Raw genomic sequence first — 20,943 nt, forward strand, 5'->3', positions numbered from 1 at the left:
CTATCGAGGACCGATTTTGAATAAATCCAGTCTGGTCTTTATCAACCAGATCGGGAACTATTTTTTCAAGTCGAATCGCTATAATTTTAGCAATCAATTTATACTCAGATGACAAAAGAGAGATTAGTCGGTAGGAGCTGTATAGTTTGGGGTCCTTTCCTGTTTTTAACAGAACAATGATCAGGGCTCGTTCCAGTGTTTGGGGTAACTGTTTGTTTTCTATGGCATGATTGAACATCTCCAGGAGGGGATCAATTAATTTTTCAATAAACTTTTTAAAGAAATCAATCGTGAAGCCATCAGGACCAGGGGCCTTTCCTCCTGGTAATCTCATCAGTGCATTTAGTACCTCTTCTTTTGATATTTTGCTCTCCAGGTTAACCTGAGCTCCTTCTGGTACTGTAGGAATGTCCAAGTGGTCTAAGAAACTGTAGATGTCAGAGCTCCTCTCCCCCTGTGAAGAGTATAATGTTTTATAGAATTCTGTAAAAATCTGATTAATCTGTTTGGGAGTGTGAACCACACCATCTCCACACAGGGATTTGATTGCAGGGATATATCTGGCGGACTCTTCTTTTCTGATCTGCCAGGCCAAAAGCTTCCCTGATTTGTCACCTTGCTCGTAATAGCGCTGTTTTAGTCTCATCATATCATTTTCTACCTCCCGCGTTGTGAGTACATCATATTCCACTCTTTTAGCAATCAGTTTGTCTAATATTGCCTGTGATTGAAGTCGAGTGTGTTCTATTTCAAGAGTTTTAATGTCAGATTCCAGTGACATAGTTTTAGCTCGAAAAAGTTTATTTTTCCATGAGGAGTAGCTAATTATACAACCCCTAATATAAGCCATCATTGATTCCCAGACTACGGGTGGAGAGGCCGAGCCTTTATTTTCCTTAAGGAAAAGATCAATCTGTGTATTAATTAATTCAATAAATGACTCCTCATTGACCAGGTGGGAAGGGAACCTCCAGCGTTTAGGACCAGTGTTTTGAATCTGATAGTTTAAGTCTAGTAGGAGAGGAGCATGGTCAGAGTGCGTCTTAGCTAGGTATTCACAGGACGTGGCAAAGTGCTCCATCCCTACATGAACAAAAAAGAAGTCAATTCGGGAGTAACTGTTATGTACATGTGAGTAAAAAGAACATTCGCGGCGGTTTGTTTGTTTTGCCCTCCACACATCAACCAGGTTGAAGTCTGTCAACTCTTTTTTAAGGGCCTTGGGTGCTGAGGATAAAGGTTTCGATAGTGATGCTGAGGATCTATCCATGTTTGGGTCTAGCACCAGATTAAAGTCCCCCCCAATGATCAGTTCATCAGGGGAACAGTTTATTTAAAAAAAAAGATTTACAAAGAAGTTAGGTTCATCTTGATTTGGTCCATAAACATTTAACATGGTCACTGGTTTATTGGCTAACAAGCCTCTGACTAGCACATATCGACCGCTCTCATCTTTTTCTATCTGTTTAAGTTGGAAGGGTACCCCTTTTCTGAGTAGAATGGCCACGCCTCAAGCTGAAGGAGTAAATGAGGAATAATAAATTTGGCCTCCCCATTGTTTGCCCAGTTTATGATGTTCTACATCATTAAGATGAGATTCCTGCAGAAATGCAACGTCAACATTATGATTGCTGATGAAACTGAGGACTTTTCACACATAGAGAGCTGACAGTGACAGAAACGCTTTCAACTGTTCCAAAATAAGGATATTGCCCATGTCCCAAAGTTCTTTCATTTATATATGTTCAACATAATAGTTTGTTTAGCTGACTCACGTCAAGGCTCCTCGTTTCAGAAAGCTGCAGCCAGACGATGAGCCTGTTCCACAGTAATCTAAGTATTTGGTGGATGCTTACGATCAATGTGCAGCCCGGGTGGAGCCGAGAAGCCAAACTTAGGCAAAACAAGCTCTGAAACCTTGTTTGGTTATGTACAAAGTGCCATGAAATTATATTTGAAAGACGTTTTATTAATGCGTCTACAAACACAGTAATGACTTTGTTTGAGGAACAAGCCTGGCCCTCCACACCACCCCAAAGTGTTTATTTCACAAGTGTTTATGTAACATACACATCGGATTTCGGCCTCTTGGAAAAATACCACCCAGTAGAACGCAGCTTCAGCTGAGGTTTACAGTGCCGGACAAAAACAACGGGGGAATAAAAACTATCAGCGATTGATCAAAACACCAATGTCTTTTTACATAGGAAAAATGAAAGAGGTTTTAACACTTTATGACCTTGTTTAAAAGGAAAATGTATGTTCTACTTGTAGTATTAGCATTACAGGAATCCAACATTTTTGTTGTGACACACAGCCAAAACACAACAAAAGTTTCAACACGCATTAAGAATAATGTCTGGGAATGCAAAATAAAATATTCCCCTAGAAACGAAAAACTCAGCAGTTTAAACTTTTTTCTTTCAAAGAGTCAAAACTGAAAGGTGTTAAATGAGCTCAGTTTCCATTGAGTACATCCTCTAGTGCAGTGGTTCTCAAACTATGTCAAACTACTGAGAATTCAGTTCAAAAAGGCTCAGATTATGTAGCTTTAGGTGAGAATCCACTCAATGCATGAATAACAGAGTCCTGTTAAAACTATTCAGTGACTTATTCAAGCATTAATTATAAGGCTGAGACAAAAACCAGAACATTTCATTAACAGACACTTCTTATGGACTCCTCACTGGCTCAACCTATCATAACTAATTCTGGACTATGGAGAAAACATATTTCTTCAGTAGCAGTATTTATACTCAAATTCAAAATAAATTCAACCAAAAGTGCATTTTAAAAGGATTCAATTATCCAAAGTTAGCTTCTGTTTTGATGACCGTCTCAGTCGTAAATGAAGCAGCTCTCACTTCAATATTTGAAGTAACTCTGAGTTTTAAGGAATTAATGGAGAACTGGGATGTTTTCACCTCCCGACAGGACTCTCGGAGTTCTAGTGAACAAAGCTGAGTGTCCAGTGTGTGTTCAGCCGAACAGAGCTGAGAGGAAACACTCAAAGATGAAGGTAGAACTGTTCTCGCCACAGAGCTACAGCTGGAGGTTTTGTCAGCTTTCACTGGAAAGTAGTCCGAATCTTACCTGAGTTTCTTCACCATGTCAAAACACACACTGCGGTCTTCTTCTTTGGTGTCAAACATGACGTGTCAACCTGCATTACGGGGAATTAGCGCTATCTAGTGTTAGGGAGTATGAACAGACTTCAAGATTTTTTTTTTCCCTGAACTTTTTTGTTTTTTTTCACTGGAAAAGACATGCGACCCACTGAAAACGGGTCTGCGGCCCACTTTTGGGTCTCGGCCCACCAGTTGAGAACCACTGCTCCAGTGGATACCGTCATTCCAACCGGAATAATGAAGCGCCCAGGTGTCTGAGTATTAACCCCAGTCTATCAGCTGGTTTTAAGATACGATTGCTGCTTATGGTCGGTCTGAAAATAAATGATCATTTCCATTTACAAAAAATAATTTAGCCTAATGTCAGAATAATGCAATTTACATTCACTTTCATATACAATGTAGATTGAACTCTTAAATTTTAAGGGTGCATTGACCTGGAGCTCATTCACTCACCATTCGGTAATAAGACACTGTGCAATTCACTGCAGGTGGCCCCAGACCTCGTCCAGATTGTACCCTCTTGTCTCTAAAAAGCGTACGGACCCCATCATCTGATCACCGAATTGATAAAACATCACAGTGAAACCAAAAATGGAAATACAGAGCAGGTCCCCTCAGATGAAACCAATGGGCAGGTTCCTCGGTGAGCTCTACCTGGCTGTCACTTCATGATTTTCTTTGAAAGCTGCACATCTTTTCTGGTGAAATAATGTAGGTGTTCTTACAGAAATATGACCCACAAAAAAGACCCCTGGAAAATTTCTTACAACTACTCATTATCTAACTTAGGATAAAACATCAGTAAACCTTTTCCTGGTCCTCCACAAGACGCCTCACGCTGCAGTTTCTGTGACGTTGTCCTCATCAAGAAACATGTTGTGGGAGGCAGTAAAAATCCACCTACTGTGTTGAAACCATGTGCGGATGTGCAGATAGTCCAGTGGTGCAACAGAAACTGGGAAAGTAATTTCCAGTAATTCTGTTCGATATTAATTTTTTTGGTATGGAATCGACTTAACTTCAGTAATTAGGGAGCACGGTCATTTGTGGGTTATCTGGCTTTTCACTGTGGCTATTTCTGTTGTAATGTTTTTAGAAAATGAAATATTACTCGGAACAAACAACAACAGTGAATTGTCTGATGAAACAATGCCAAAGTTGTCACGGCTGCTGAGTGACAGCTCCACACTCCCCGATTTTCTCCCACTAATTGAAATTTCATGTTCGCTCGTGGGCTGAATTCGCTGTGACCACGGAGTCGGGCTTCACTGCAGGCTCGCCGCTAAACAAGCAATTAAACTGTTTTAGTATTTATTGAAATGGTCACCGAGGCAAAACAGCAGGTAACAAACACGGCGCCACAGTTTCGCTTTAAAATGCTGAACGTCACGAGAAGCAACGAGATGAGAAGATGCATCAGTGAGTAAAATAGAGGGCGGTCATAACGGGAAGGAAAACATAAATTAAACGAACAAACACAAGAATCATATTCATAAAATTTGAATTGATCCATTGTGGTTGTTTTTTTTTTTGTGTGAAGAAAACTAATAAAAAAAACAACAACAGTGATCTTCTCTAATAAAACGAATGATGCAAACATTTCTCAGCTTCTCCTGACAAACAGCTAACTGATGGACGCCGCTGCTTCACCTTTGCAAGGTCACAAGACAGCTGATCAGAACTACAGCAGAGAATAATTAAAAACCAAACTCCTGATTTCATCTCAAAGCAAATTTAATCACTGGAGCTGGACTTGGTCGTCCAGTGTTTGGTTCATTAGACTAGTCAGCCGAGTCTATGATGAAGCTGTTTAGATGTGAGATCCAAACATATTTCACAAAAAATGAAACTGCTGAAGCTTTCTGCTTTAAAGGTGCTGTCGGCAGGATTTTACTAGTCAATGCTAAATTTTCTGTGTTTTCTTTGGATTAAATGTTAGAGTATCCATTGATAATCCTTTAGGAGTGTAGCATAATTGCACTACCGCGAGGGCGCAGCGTTTCCATCTGTCTCTGTTCTGAGCTGAAAAGGAATCTCGACAGCTCCAGGTATCTTTGACCAATCAGAAGAGCCCCTGAGGCTCTAACCGTGATTGGTCGAGGGGCGTTCGTCGCACGTTCTTGTGGGAGGGGCTTAACTTGCGTAAGGGCGTGATATCAGAGAAAACAGGACCGGATTGGCTGTGCTGGGTTTCAAATCGCCATCTTAGATGGGTCAAATCGCCATCTTGCTTAGGTAACCCTAAGCAAGATGGCGGAGAGGCGGAATCCTGCCTACAGCAACTTTAAATGTGCAAAAAAAATTGATCATTGAGTTAATCAGTAATGTTTTCTTGCCTTCTTCCAAAGTTACTTCAGTGTTTTTTTTTCTTTTATGGCTATAAACACACACACACACACACACACACACACACACACACACACACACACACACACACACACCCACACCCACACATAAAGCTGTGTTTTTCCTCTCCAGGTCAAATGACAATCACTACAGTCCAACAGCATCAGAGCTCTGCATATTCACAACTCTTTTTGATTATTATTACAGTTGCACACAGTGCTAACAGGCAATAAACACGACTCACAGAAAAGTATTAATCACACACACACACACACACACACACACACACACACACACACACACACACACACACACCCACCCCTCAGCGTCTCATTCACCTCAAACACACACAGAGCAGCAGACTGTGTGTGCGGGCTTGCAAGATGCCTCAAGGTTAGTAGCGGTGGGAGTGAATGGAAGTGTGTGTTTGTGTGTATTGGTGGTGGTGGTGTTGGTACGGGGGGGGGGGGGGGGGGGGGGGGGGGGGGGGGACGGGGACGGGGACGGGAAGAGGGGAAACAGCTGCCAGCGGAGTTTACCACAAGTCATTACTGTGCACAAGGGACAGAGGAAATGTAATTTTTACACACAGACACTTAATAGGACACACTGAGTGTCCTTAATACACTGTCCATGACCCTGTCAGGATGTGACTCTGAGGACACACACACATAGAGACACACATAGACACACACACTTACTGTAGCCAGCAGTTAACCTCGGCTCTCTTGGATGTGGTCAGTGGCTCGTCCACACATTCCCACAGTGAAGATAAAACTGTCTCCTCTTTTCAAATGGATTCACACACACACACTAGAACAGACGTCTGGAAAAAAGAAGAGATGTTTGCTCATGCATTTCGCGACAGAGAGGGAAAAACAAAATAGAAGGAAAAAAAAAAGGAACTTCCAGTATTTTTCCTGGAGTATGAACTTGGAACTCAGTGGTCTGAATAGGTGAGAGTTAAAATGGTGATTCTCAACTTTTAAGACCAGCTGTGATTAAAATTTTGGTGTGTTTGAAAACATAGATCATTTCACCAGCATCAACAAATCAAAGAAGTTATTACTCAACATCGTTACGCGATGACAAACACGACATGGCATAGAAGAAGAAAAAATAAGCTGATTTTTATGTCCTTGTTCTGGAATAAAAGCTCCGATGCTTTTGGTAAAATAACAACGTGTTGTACTTAACCCTAATGGAAAGCCTGTCCTTATCTGCACTGAGTCTGTCTAATAGGATGTCGGTGGGACAGCTTGAGGACCTTCAAGGCCTCTGCCTCCCGATGAGGCAGAGACACAAACAACTTAGAGATCTGTCACTGTTGTAATGACTATATTGCTCCCCGGGGGTGTGCGGGCTTTTCTATTTAAAGGCACCTCACTGCGGTGGAAGCTGTCCTGTCCCCCGCCACGTTACATGCGCTGCCTTTTTCTAAACGCACATGTTGTTTGGTCTGCAAATGTGATGACATGATTACACTGGAGGTGAGGCCGAGCGTGTTCAGGCTGAACGGTGCCCCGACCGGAGGATCCCGCTCAGTGACGAGACCCTCTCTGAATTCCTCACAGAATTTAAAAACATGTATGTCAGCTCTGTTGTTGACCAAACTGTCTGAATCTGAATGATTGTGATGAACTGAATAGGCTACAGCTTTGGAACCCAAATAGATTAAATGCAGGTAAACAAAGGAACATAAAACACTGTTTTGGTGAAAGTTTAAAAATGCCAATCAAGTTAGTTTGTCGAACATTCGACTGGAGAGTCCAAAAGTGCTGAACGGGAGATTAAAATGTGATGACTAAATGAAAACCTGACAGTTTGCCCTTGTGTTATCGCCTCTGAATATCAATGCCGATTTGTGGGGGGGAAGAAAAAAAAAAATTGAAGTGCAGCATCAGTTTCAGTCGATGTTGAGCTAAACTTTAAACTCACCAGAGTGCAGATGCACAAAGACGGCGCCGCATTTGCATGACGCGCCGCCGAACTGGCGATGTGATCTGTTCCTGTCAAGTTTGACTCATGAGTCCACGGGTGCGGAGAAAGCGCGGTTTGCGCGGTGACAATAATTAATGAGGATTTCTGGATGCCTGGCAGTTTGGAGGATGGCCTTGAAGCCCGGTGTGTACGCAGAGAACAATCAGAAGTCAGGGGAACAAAAAACAGCTGCCAGCCTGCCAATAATAGCTATGACTGAACAATACCTTGCCAAGCAGATACACACACACACACACACACACCCTCACACACACTCACACATCCACGAGCTGGCAACCACTCATAATGGGAAATCCTAATTACAATGGTTTACAGTGCTTATTAAAACTACTAATAATAACTGCTAATAATTACAGTGTGCCAAACCTGCCTTTGAAAAGGAGGTCGGGGCAATTACACACCCAGTCAGTCAATGACTATTTCATACATTCAGGCTGTTTGGCAGTCGGTAAAACACAACATTAGTCACCAAAATTTACCAGCATATAGCCACAACAAACCCAATCATGTCTGCACAAGAACAGCGACCAGGATTCATGAACCAGGTCAGATTGATCTCTGATCAGCCACATTTATGACCTGCAATAAGATAAATATTCAGCTACACGGTCCTGGTGGTGTATAGATCCGACATACTCAATATGGAAACAGAAAGTTCAAAAACCCATCTCAGTTTAAAAAAAAAAGTTCTTCTACAGCATCAAGAAAATCTCACAAATAGAAATGAAAATATGTGAAGCAAAAAAAAAAAAATAGGTAAATAGTAAATATGCATGATAATAAAGGGGATAAAGCTTTAAGCTAACTGATCACTCAGTTCTTGCTGATAAAGACAAACTGAACACTTTTGAATGACTTCCAGATGAACCCAATAAACAGGATCTGAAAGGACACACTGCTGAAAACACACTTCCATGACACAAAGGATTCCCACACACTGTCCATTATTGTTTAACCATCACAATCAAGTGCTTAATTCGGTCCTAAAACAAAAAAAATGTTTGCTCTCAAGTTGAAGTGTTTACAAAAGCAGAACCTTATAAATGCAGTGTCAAGACGACACGCCCACCGAAAACTGTGGCTTCATCATTTCAGGGAATAATGACTTTATTGAAAACTTTCTCCAACCTCGATCACACCTGTCTGCCAAGAATGAGTTCCCTTATGGAAGTAGAAAAACACACACACACACACACACACACACACACACACACACACACACACACACACACACTCTTACCTTTGTGAAGTAAATTGGTGGTTGCAAAAGAGACTCAATCCAGCCGGTCTGGATCTCTGGTTTTCACCCCTAGAAAGGCCATGAAACGTGCACACACATACACACTCACACTTGTCCATCATCACCTGTAAAGCCCACCCATCAACCTTAAACCAGTCAGTTCTGAGTGAGCCTCACAAGCCGGACCTCACAAAGAGAGCAAGGCACACGGAAACGTACGAAGACACACTTTGCAGATCCATATTGAACCTTGGCAGTGACTCAGGAGAATTTAATTACTTCCTCTCCCTCTCCCCATTGGCCACGAGGTCTGGGATATGCTAATTAGGCCTTGACTGATAAAACACTTCCTTGGCCCATGTGTCTCATTACTGCTAACTTCTCTGATTGCAGCGCGAACCGCGCACCGGTAGCGTCTGACAAATAAGGAAAGCACCTCGAGCCGCGCACTGTGACTAAATGCTTATTAAGCCCGGGGATGTGACCCGGCAGGGCGATGGCATCACGCCAGGAAAAAAACTAAGAAAACTTTCTGCCACAATCAGTGTTCCTTATCTTCTTTTTTCTAATTGATAATTAGTCCTGCGTTAATTTGGGGCCAACATCTATCTCTTATCACAAAGGTACAATTTATCAGCTGCTTAAATGATGGACTAAATTGGGTTGGCAATGTTAATGATTCACCTTGCAGGGTATGGGGGACATGAGGGAAATAATTTCTCCTGACTCATATTTAATTAACCTTAGCAGATGTGCTGGGCATGCATTGTAACTTAAAGACAGACAAATGTGTGTGTGTGTGTGTGTGTGTGTGTGTGTGTGTGTGTGTGTGTGTGTGTGTGTGCGCGCGCATGTTTTTACATCTTGTTACATTAAAATCAGGACATCAGTAGCAAAAATGGATTTCAGAAAGTGTATTTTAATGCAAAAAAGAAGTTATATACATAAATATAAAATGCTGGAAAACAATAGAATTGTTACAACATTTGAACTCGATTTGTTTTTCAACACGGCGTCATAAAAAAGGCTACGCTTCTTCAACAGGGGTTATTAGAGTGGTTCCTTCATACAATGGTTTTTTTCTGTACAAGAACCGTGAGTACCAAAACCCTACATTTAAAACATTTTAGTGAGTACCTTTGACTTGTGCAACATAACGTACTGCTAAAACATAAATGAGCCACGAAAGATGTTTGCAACATGTTAAAACCTGCTTGTGTGACAGTATTTGGAGTAAAATGAAGATGGAAAACCAATTCCTAGTGAAAAGTGACAACAGCCTCCTTCTTAAAGTATCATGGTAACAATAATCAAACAACCTGTGGCTCTGATAACATCAACTTTCATTAAAACAAAAAAACAAGATAATAAAAATATGTATAATGCTTGTTAAGAGTTACACACATGCAAACTGTATGCTGGTTAACAGTGAAGTAACAGAAATACATCTTCATGTAAAGCCATCATCAGGCACTGGCCTGGTGTTCATGCACACACACACGCGCTCACACACACGTCTGCCTCCCGGTTCTGTTTTTTCTGCCTCAAAGGAGTGTGACACATTTCATTTAAGAGCAACCACACCAAAATGCTTCATGTGACCCCGGGAGGAGGATTGGGTTCTGCATGTCCTCACGCTGTGATACACAGGTAACTATGATCATCAAATGGAATAAAAGTGACCTTTTGGTAATCTAATTACCCATCAGCTGCAGATTCCCACATTTCTGCTCCGCGGAACAGACGATTATCCGTAATGTGGTATTGGTCACTGGGCACACATGAGGAAAAGGTCCTGGTGGTCTAAACATCAGGCGCTCCTGTTAGTGTTCATTATTTCATAATTCATGCATTCAAGTCAATATGTTCCGATGTGTATTTGTAATGATCTTTTCAACCGGCCTGCAGGATGGATGTGTTGCACCATTTGAAGTGAAAACCATTCGAGGAATACACTGGCAACAGAACCTATGTAGAAGTTTGCTTGTTTTCTGTCTTCAAGGTGGAAAAACATCTAATATATGCATTGGATACAGCTGATAAGTATGTGTGCAACTTCAAAGGTGCACATAGTGACTCGTGAGGTGAAAAGACCGGAAAAGGGAAATCATTTTCCTGTATTTGAGATATAGATGCACATCAGATCAGACTCTGTACAGTTACAGAGTTCAGGGTTCAGGAACTTCTTCTGCAGCTGCATCGAGCAGAGAACCGGATGATCCAAGGGGACGTGAAATATTTCAGTGTCAGTTCCTCGTACTATCAGGGGTGAGCTGACCATCAGGTCGCACTCTTAACATTGTTTTCTTGAGGTGATGATAGCTTGAAAAGGCCACTATTTTTGTAAAATATCCAAAGTTACTACATTCAGGAAATACAACCCACCATTACATAAAGCACACAGGCTTCAGGTTTTTTACACTGCATTCAACAATCATATGATTTACTCCATCTCCTCAAATCAAAATCTCTTGCTTACTTTCTTTATTTTCATCCCTTCGTTCCCACTTCCTTCACCCATTAAATTCATTTGCATAAATTTCTGGATTCTTCCCCAATTTAATTCCTTCTTTCAGAAAATTCTGTTGTAACAGTAAAATGCCAAACATCCTTTGATCCTTCCTTCTATTTTCCAGTTAAACTTCAGATCCCTCCAAGAAATGAAACTAAATATTTTACATTCTTTTTGTTTTTCATTCACTCAAACTTCCTTCACAACAGTTTTCACAGGAATTCAGTTTCAATTACAGAAAAAGAAGCAGAAGAAGAAAAAAACACCCTCTAATCTTGAAATGTTAAATATTCAATCTCCAGTACATGTACCAGCCATAACATTATGACCACACACATTCGGGGTGAAGAATGCCGATCATGTCTTGATCAATGCACAAGTGGGATTTATCAAACAGCATCAGCGTGTCACCTTTTTGTTCTATAGTGTGCCGCTGAGTAAACATTCTTGCTTGTTGCGTTACTCATCTCTGAAGTGAACATCTTATGATGGAGTGGTTATAAAACATCGTGAATTTATTCTACAAACAAAGGCTAGCAACATGGAGTAAATATAGATGACTGTCGAGGTGAAATCTAACTCGGTTTATGATACATTCAAGTAGGTGTGATTTAAATAACGTCACGTTTTGAAGATAAATGGAAGTCCAGCACTGCTAATACGCCCTGGCATGTACGTGGGTGGACATCTAGCAAAGATGAAGCACTGGGTTGTAAATATATATATATAGATACTAAAACAAGACAAGGGTCTCTTGTGTGCTGTAAAACCAGCAGCCAGGCGGAGTTTCTGGAGTAAACAAAGGAATCAAACTGATCACGACACAAAGAGATGATTCATGCAGTGAAAATTCACTGGCTACAGGAAACATGTGATTCTTCAGTCTTTCACAAGTTTGGTAAAGTGGCGTTTTCCCTATCTGTAAATCAGGACAGCGTCACAGAGAGCTCTGTGTTATTCTGTGGATGCGGTCTGATGGGAACTAACTGCTTCAATCTCCAGAAAGATTTTGGTTTCATGACAGAATCATAACAAAACTAAAACAAAAAAGTGAATAACCACATGTTTAGCATGTGCTGAATTTTTGGCTTTTTGAGCGGAGCTGAATTGTGTGTGAATTGTAAGCAGTCTGATTCGAATGGATCCAATTACCTTTGTGGCTTCGACCGATTCAATCAGTCTGGTGGAAAAGCTCTGAAACTCTGCTAACTTTCAATGCTGGCAAATTTCAAAGCAATGGAAACCTTTTTTAAACAGCGTGACGTTCTGCGTCACGCCGGCGGCCGTTCTGTAATTAACCTGCTGTACCTGGTTTGTCTGTGTATTACCGTATCCTTCTAACGGCACATACAGCGTGAGAATGAAGGCGATTTCAGCTCTGTTTCTCCCGAGCACTCAGAGCTGAAAAGCTGCATCGTATGAAGCAGCATTATTTTGATTTTTTTCTTTCTTCACCGGATCTTATTTGTCTACACAGCTGCATTCGTGGCATTCTTCCGTCGTGGGTTGGTTTGGTGCCGGTTTGTCTGAACTGAACTCCACATGGCGGCTGCAAGCAAAAAAGTCATCAGATTTAACCTGTTCACGATCATGTTCAGCACTATTTTAGAATTATGCTTCAACAGGCTTCATTCAGAAAGTTTCAAGGTTCGGAAAAGGATTTTGAAGTGGACATAAATAAATAAATAAATAAATAAATAAATAAATAAATAAATAAATAAATAAATAAATAAAAAGTACCTGGAGTTGAATTCGTCCACAAATTGCCTCTACCTGTAACCTGCCCCTCCAGTCCCGCGGGTCATAGTGTCGTACCGCAGACCACGCAGCGGAGGGGTGGGAGAGGGGGGCACATCCTGCCGCAGGGGCCCTCTCTGCTGGGAACTAGGGATTAAAAAATAAATAAAAAATGTGTTAAAAGAATGAAAAAACACCACAGGAAGACGACATTCTCCCAGCAGGAAAAGTAAGAACCATGGACCAAACATGGAAATCAAAGTCGGGACGTTCTTCCCACTGTTATCAGGTCTGATGCCCACAAACTAAATCTGGCATCGGGGTGTGAAATGAGCTTTCCGGCAGGTATTTACTTTGGGTGGGGGTAGTAGCCGGGGTCAACGCCCCGGGGGTCGCCTGGACGCGGGTACGGCTGTCCGCCCGGGTAGCCGGAGTACGGCGGGCCGGGCTGAGAGGTGGGGTAGGCCGGGGACTGAGGGTATCCCTGCTGGGCCTGGGGTGGTCCGGGGTAGTGACCCGGCCACGGCTGCATGGGATAATCTGCTGGGTCCAGAGGACCTCGTCTGCAAAAGAAAAGAAAAAAAAAACAAGTTATAGTGTTTTTAAGATGAATGACTTACAGAGACAACTCGGGTGCTTTAATTGGATTTTCTGTCGATTAACCCTTCCATGGCTCTGCCTTAATGTATTTAACTCATTTTAAAGGTTTTCAAAGGGTGGAGTGCAGGAAAACAGCAGTATGCTATTAATCATGACGATGCTCATTTAACCGGTTGATAATGAGAAAACAATGCAGTCACTGTGTGGTCAGAAAGCAGGAAAGTTAGCTCACGAATGCCATTTCAGTGACACCTCTATTAAAAGTTCACTGTTCACCACAGAGTACGGCTATATTTATATTAGCGAGGAGGACAAAAAGCTATCGGCGTGTGTTATTGTCTTCGCGGAATAGTGGCAGAAAATGTGTGCACCAATGAAAAAGACAATGCGGGGAAACATGATTGAGCCGCAAGACATCAGGACAGAAAAGCAGCTTTAATCTCCCACTCTGCCTGAAACTACTCGCTGTAAAACACACAATCAGCCCACTGCTGGCACTTTGAATGCCGCGTTAAGAGTTTCCTCTCGTTGTTTTGCTGCGAAAATCTTTTGTCTTGGAACCGGCTAATTTCAATACGCCGCCGCTGCCAGCTCAACGGTAAATGTGTTGACTGAGGCTCATTTATTGATGACAACCTGCCGAAAACTATTCTCTGCACACACACAGCTAACGCGAACGTCCATGCATGTGGACAGACTAGTTCAAACTGAGATGTGGACAGAAATACTTGCGGGGAGCGCGCAGGCATGCGGCGCGCTGGTGGTCTCCACGCCGACGCCTGCGTGTGTCAGTTTGGGTGGTCAGCAGCGGAAAGTCTCTAACTAACTGCATGCCCGTCATGTTTGGGATTTCTGCCTCCGCGCCTCATGGCTCCATATCCACCGCGGTTAAAGCGTGTGACACTCACACACACACGTCGTATTTCTGCCTCTCCGTCACCTGTCTCCCGCACGTCAGCTCTGTGTTTCTCACGTCTCTCTCTCTCTATGTATTTCTTTTGGATAACCTCAATATCGGCTCTTCAGCAGGAAAAGCCCACCAACACGTGGGGCGGCCAGCTGCCCTGTCCGTCCACGTATCTCTCTCTCTCTATCTGTCTTTTTAGACGTTTTACGAGTCTGCATGCCAGCCGATCTGCAGGCCCGGCTCTCCACCTCTGCAACTGTACACCTGCAGCCGTATCAGTCAGTCAATCTGTCACTTAGCGCTCGGCCCCCTCCGGACACGATAATGTCAGCGAGGCAGAGATAGGAGCGGCGGAGAGGTGATGGGGAGGTGAAGAGGGCACGGAGGAGTGGAGGAGGCAGATAAGAAGGGGAGCGGCGTGAAGGCGAAGGGTGAGGGACAGGAGGAACAAGATGGAGGACGGTCAAAAGAACATCTGTAGTGAGAATTTTTTAGTTAATCCAAGGTTTTCAATAAATATAGCATTTTTTTTAATGTCAATGAATAAATGATTATAAGCAATTGGGTAAAAATGGATGAAAAAATATGCAAAAGATAAGAAAAGAAAATGTGAAAAACTAAAAAAGAAACAGGAAGAGAAGAACTAATCTTATGACACATGGATTTATTTAGTTTTTATGGGTGTAGAATTGTTAAAACATGTGCAGTGAGTGACTGACTGAGTGCTTCTGGACCTGTCGTCAAAGATAACGTCTACTTTCAGTATCTGGCAGCTCTTCAATAACAACGTGTGTTTCTGATAGAACCAAGCGGCTCATGCTCCGAGCGTCGGACACGCTTGTCTGAGACGGTCACAGCGAGGAAGTCCTGAAGAGCACCAGGCCTGAAACTCCATTTCTCTGCTTTCACAGTTGTTGAAGTATTTTACCAGATATATCACTTATAGTGTTGGAGTTATGGTGACACGACGGGACAAATTCTGTCAGTGGCAACAGGACAATAAAGAACAATAAAACAAACTATTAATATAGAAATATAAATAAAAGCCATGGCTCTGACCAATCCACTTGTGTTTATTTGTGACCTGCGACATTGTTAAACTGCTGGCAGGCAGTAACTGAGGTTTGAAGATAAGAGCGTAGCAGAGACATTTAACAGACCTGCTTGAAAACAAGCTCACAGCCTTCATTGATTCCCTCAAACTGGATTATTTCTGACCTGGTGTGATGATTAACCCCTCCTGCCTGGCAGCTAAAATACCCCTCAGTCACGTCCGAGCTCCTGGGCCTTCCTGTGAGGAGAAAACATGTTCTCCCTGTGTAACACTGCAATCCACACAGTGTGTGAACAGGTGTGTGTTTTTGTGTTCCCACATCTTGCTCATATAAGGAAAGCCGACAGCCTGCTCGGTTCACACGTTTCACTGACTCCAAGTAAAACAGTTGACAATCTAATCAAAGATGAGAGGAATCACTGCAGCCCTGGTGTGTCAGGAGAGCTTCCATATTGGGAGTTGCACCAGCATCCAGTGGTAATCTGCGGGGAATCCACTGTAAATCCGGAGGCAAGTTTGGAATTCTCCCTCCAGGAACCAAGTCAGCACTGCACAGCAGCTGGGGATTACCGAGTAATGTGGAAAGAACCCATTACTGACACACACACACACACACACACACACACACACACACACACACACACACACACACACACACACACACACACACACACACACACAAACACACACACACACACACCCAAGAACTAAAACACTCATGCAGACACTGAGACACTGGGAGGGAACCTTGTGCATAAACACACAAATAGAAGTGCACAAATGTGCGTGCACACATACACTCATACACACAGTTAAATGCAGCACTAGCTCCTAATCACACCCCCTCCCCTCCCCCATACCCCATGTACTCTGGAGGAGGCAAATTGGCACACAGTTGGAGAGGAGTTAAGACCAAATGAGTAGGCTGGTGGTGTGTGTGTGTGTGTCTGTGTGTGTGTGTTGTGCGCGCTATACGAGACGGAGGGGAAAGCTAGAATGGGAGAAACAGATGTAATGAATGAGCGCAGCGTTCTGGCGCATGCAACAGCTAGTTCAACATAATTGAGAGAGTCATCAAACCAAAATGAAAAAATTGAAAACACTCGGAGCGGAACAGAAACGCCATTGAGGAGTCGGTTTGAAGTGAAACGCAGCTCCGTAATACCTGTTTAGGGATGACTTCCTTAATGCCGTCAGCTATGCGGACGGGGCTCCGGCGGTACACAGGTCAGATAGTCTGGAGGATAATTGGAGGGGCTTCTCCACAGGTCTGACAGTAATTGAGAGTAATGTGAGCCTTTCTAATTCCCCGGTATTTAAGAGATTTCTGATGGATTTCAGAGGAAACAAGGACTTGTTATATGTCCTGCACCTGCCCCTCTCTCTCTCTCTCTCTCTCTCTCTCACAAACACACCCACTTTTACTTGCTCTTTTTGAAGGGGGCCGCATACAGCTGTTACACTCATTAAGGCGGACGCGGCCATCTATCAGCCGAGACTCGCTCAAAAAAGTCAGAGGGAGAGCTTAAAGCGGTCCGTGACAGCCACGCTGCAGATGGATCGCATCAGAATAACTCAACGCAAACGGCAACGCTTCATCATCACGAGAAGGGGGGGGGGGGTCGCGCAAGGTGAGGGAACAAAACAAACGGAGAGCTACGGCGCAAGACAAAGACTAATATTCAAAGTGAGTGAGAGAGGGGAGAGGAAATGAACTCCCGTAGCTTTAATTCACTTATTTCTTTATGAGTCTTTATGGAGCTGAATCGTCACCCACCTCGTGTCAGTATCCACTTAAAAAGCGATTTTGGGTTTAAAGTTGGGCGAGCGCTTTATCTCGTCGGTTTGCATTCAGCTCCGTCTGATTCTTCTGTCGATGAGGGCGGCGTTATTTTGACAGTCTGGTAATAAAACGGATTAATAGCCTGAAATCGTTCCGCAACTGCGGCGGTAATGTCATTTGGTGAAAAAGTAGCTGGCGTGATGTAACGCTCCTGGAGTTAAAACAAGTTTAACTTCGTTTCATTTTCCTAATGCCATACTTCATTATGAAGCTTTAATCACACTCACGCACAGTCCAAACAACGAGGCAATAAAGGCTTAAGTGGAAAATAATGAAGGGCGGAGAAATATCTTATTATCTATCTGAGCAAGACGAAGAAAAAAAAAAAAAGAGTAAAGACTGTTTGTTGGAGAACTGCAAGGAGATGAAAAAAAACAGCATCACATTTCCTGGTTTTAAAGTTCACACAGTAATGTGAATTTATTGTAAATTATACAATCACATTTTAGATGAAAATGAGAAGCGAGAACGGTTTGTCACCTTTTGTAATGATACAACTTATTTGGTTTTGTTATAAGAAACTAAATTACTCCAAATGTAATGTAGAGAATGGAAACCAGATGCAGTGTGGCGACTCCACAATAAAGATCACTGGGATCGATGCGATTTTTAACATTCGGGTCAGAGTCCAGTCACTTCAGTCTGGATTTAAAGACGCTGGTTCTTTGACTCTTTTTGTAACACGACAGCTGTGATGATCCTCAATCTGCTGGCCTTTTACACAGACATACCCTTTATTTAGCTCCACATTTTGCATATTTTTTTACACACTCATTGCCTTCTGCTACAGTTGTAATGAATAGATAATGGTTGAATTTCATGTATGTGGAGTGATTTTTTTTTTTTTTTTTTTTTGTTATAGTGTAAACTAAACTGTTAAAATTAGAATAATAATAGCTTTAGGAAAATAACACGGAAAAAAAAAAAAACAAAACACAGCATGAATATTTTTGTGCAATCAGTTCTTTTATTCCGAGTCTCCCTCAAAAATCCAGCAGCTCCACGTTTTGTGCAACTCAGAGGAAACCGGCTGCCCTCATCAAAGAAGCCAGTGAGACACAAAGTCAAGCCAAACCACACGGCCGCTATGAGCACATCTGACTAACAAGCAGCCGGTGGCTGAATCGAAAAACGTTTGACACCGGGAGCCGAATCCAACTATCTGTTGAAAATTCTTCCAGCGGTTTGTGAGAAATCGATACACGATCATATTTTTTTTTTTTTTTTTTTTTTGAGAGCACAGATTTTTTTTTTTTCCTGAGACTGCTATAATTTAATCCTACTGAGACACGCTGACAGAAAAGCTCCGGGATTAAACTGAAGGCAGAACGTCTTCTGTTCTCAGCAATTATGTTTGGCTTTACACCACAAGCTGACAAACCAAAAAAAAACATGTTATGTGCCTGCTGTGGACTGTTTAAATACTGATTAAGAGTATCGACTTTATCACGTATTTGATGTAAAAGAAAAAAAAAAACATTTTAAAAAACAATGGCTGTACACACGGGAAGCGTGAGGAACACTGGAAGCGATGCAGCTTGCATGTCAGGCCACTAGTTGGCGCTGCTTTTCGGGAATACAAACAACCCATGCATGCATCCCAGCTGAGATGTCATTTTGTGTGTATGAATCATGAGTTCATAAAGAAAAAAACAGGCGCAGCTGTGAGGATGCAGTGCCATGTGTGGCATCGTGTGCAGCAATAGACCAGGAAAGGAAAAAGTAAAGCTGGAAATCTTTCTCCAACTGATGCGTCACGAAGAGAAGGCTGGCAGCTGTCTGTATTGAAGAGAAAAGACCGGGCTCAGCTGCTGCGTGCACACGCTGCACAGGTACCGTGTTGGGCGTCTGGAGCTGTATTAACAGTGGGTAGCGAGTAAAAATAAACTCAACACAACAGAGCCGAGTCATTAAGAGCAACGCCCGAAGCCGCAAAGAAAGCCCTTTTCTCTTTTATTAGGAGAAGCTCAATGAGACACTAAGCTGTTTTCCTTCTTATGGTTAAGTGGTTACATACTCTGTGTGTGTGTGTGTTTGTGTGTGTGTGTGTGTGTGTGATGGTATTCTGTTGTTTCAGCTGTCAGCGTGGTTTGCGTTGGTTGAACGTTTGGGGTGTGCGTGACTCCAAAAACCTCTGTTGACTTCTGACCTCTCTCAGTCACATGACACTCCATCAGTTCCCACCAAACACTTAGAAGACGGGGTCAAAGGTTAAGTAAGGGTATTATTAACTGGGATAAAGGGGCCACGCCAAATACATAGACATAACATTCAAACCTTCAGCCCCATTTGAGAAAACTAACAACCATTTGTTGGAGCAACGGGGCAGTGGCAGTTGGGAAACTTCAGGTTTTTAGGTGACAAATGTCAATATGATGAAACATGCTGCTGCGATTGAAGAATCACTGAAAATTTTCTTTTTCAAGACAAGCCAGATTAGATAACAAAGTAATGAACATAATGAACACACTGGAAGTTCGGTCTGTTCTCGATTCCAAAGGTGTTTAATTTTTTTTTTTTAATTATTATTATTATTAAAATGAGCAAATCAAGCTAAGTGACGTCTATGGCAGAATCGGCAAATCGGTTAAATATAGACAGGAAGATTCGAACTCGGCCAATGGGTCACGGGTTTTCACATGGTGAAAATGTGGGGTGATCAGAAACTTTCTGACAGGAAGAAAAACATAACAGCATGCTCAATTTATACAATATAGCAAATTTAACTCAAGTATTGATGAACAGAGGTATTTGAAATGTAAACACACTGGACTCATTCTTTGTTTACAAAGCTTTCAGAAGGACAATCTATCGATCAGCAGAACCCAAACCAGGAAACAATGCCAGAAAACAGGGAACAGCATCAAAAAAAAAGAAAAAAAAAGAAAATGTGACTTACTCTGGAATAAAAATGCAAAATCTTAATCTCGAGTTTTCTTTAGTTTGCTGTTAAAAGATCTTCTTCTACCCAGTGTAAGCGTCAGTCATTGCAGCCAATGAGATCATTTGACTTTTTTTTCCAGATTGATTAAGAAAAATAACTGAATAGAAAAATAGATGTTTCTTATTATTGAAGAAACAGTGAAGAAATAAAGATGAACAGCTCTCAGCTGGCAGGGAAAATTTATAAAAACACTGAAATGATTAAATGCATGCAAAACAATTTGAATCGACTCTTGAATGTTAAGAATTGACTTTTTATGAACAAAAATGGTTAATAAGTAAAAAGTAATGAGCTGTGCATACCGATGATGAGGCAAACTACTGAAATCCCCACTGGAAAATATTTCCCACATGAAAGCTCGCAGTGACTCAGTCAAACCAGGAACTTTATTCCCCCAAATTAACCGCACTGCTTTGGATGCCTGAGCCTCACCAGACCGCCATTAGGTCACAGTTTTCCTGGTTTTTTTGGTTGGTGGTGTGATGCTGAAGCTAGCCGGGAGTTCAAAATGTAGATATGAAACACATTTGTTCATTAAAAAAAGAAAAAGTGACTCCATTACTGTTTCATTAAAGCAATGTGGCGTTTCCTGTGAGTCAGGTGGAGGCCTGACCTTTCAGAAATTAAA

The 20,943-nt window shown here is 42.2% G+C and overlaps 1 protein-coding gene across 4 annotated transcripts in view; it reads right to left on the reverse strand.

Annotated features, from left to right (window-relative positions):
- Nucleotides 1-12,039: 12,039 nt before the first annotated feature.
- The window catches only part of pard3bb (par-3 family cell polarity regulator beta b), a 204,251-nt gene continuing 195,347 nt past the window's right edge, over nt 12,040-20,943 (reverse strand). For all 4 annotated transcript variants that reach the window (XM_030111978.1, XM_030111977.1, XM_030111976.1 and 1 more), the window contains exons 24-26: nt 13,321-13,530; nt 12,971-13,114; nt 12,040-12,779 (exon numbers count right to left, since the gene is read on the reverse strand). In XM_030111978.1, coding sequence (XP_029967838.1) covers nt 13,000-13,114; nt 13,321-13,530 — 325 coding nt within the window. In that variant the 3' untranslated portion in view covers nt 12,040-12,779; nt 12,971-12,999. The remainder of the gene's footprint in view (nt 12,780-12,970; nt 13,115-13,320; nt 13,531-20,943) is intronic.

This window comes from Salarias fasciatus, chromosome 16 (assembly GCF_902148845.1).
Source record: "Salarias fasciatus chromosome 16, fSalaFa1.1, whole genome shotgun sequence".
NCBI lineage: Eukaryota > Metazoa > Chordata > Actinopteri > Blenniiformes > Blenniidae > Salarias > Salarias fasciatus.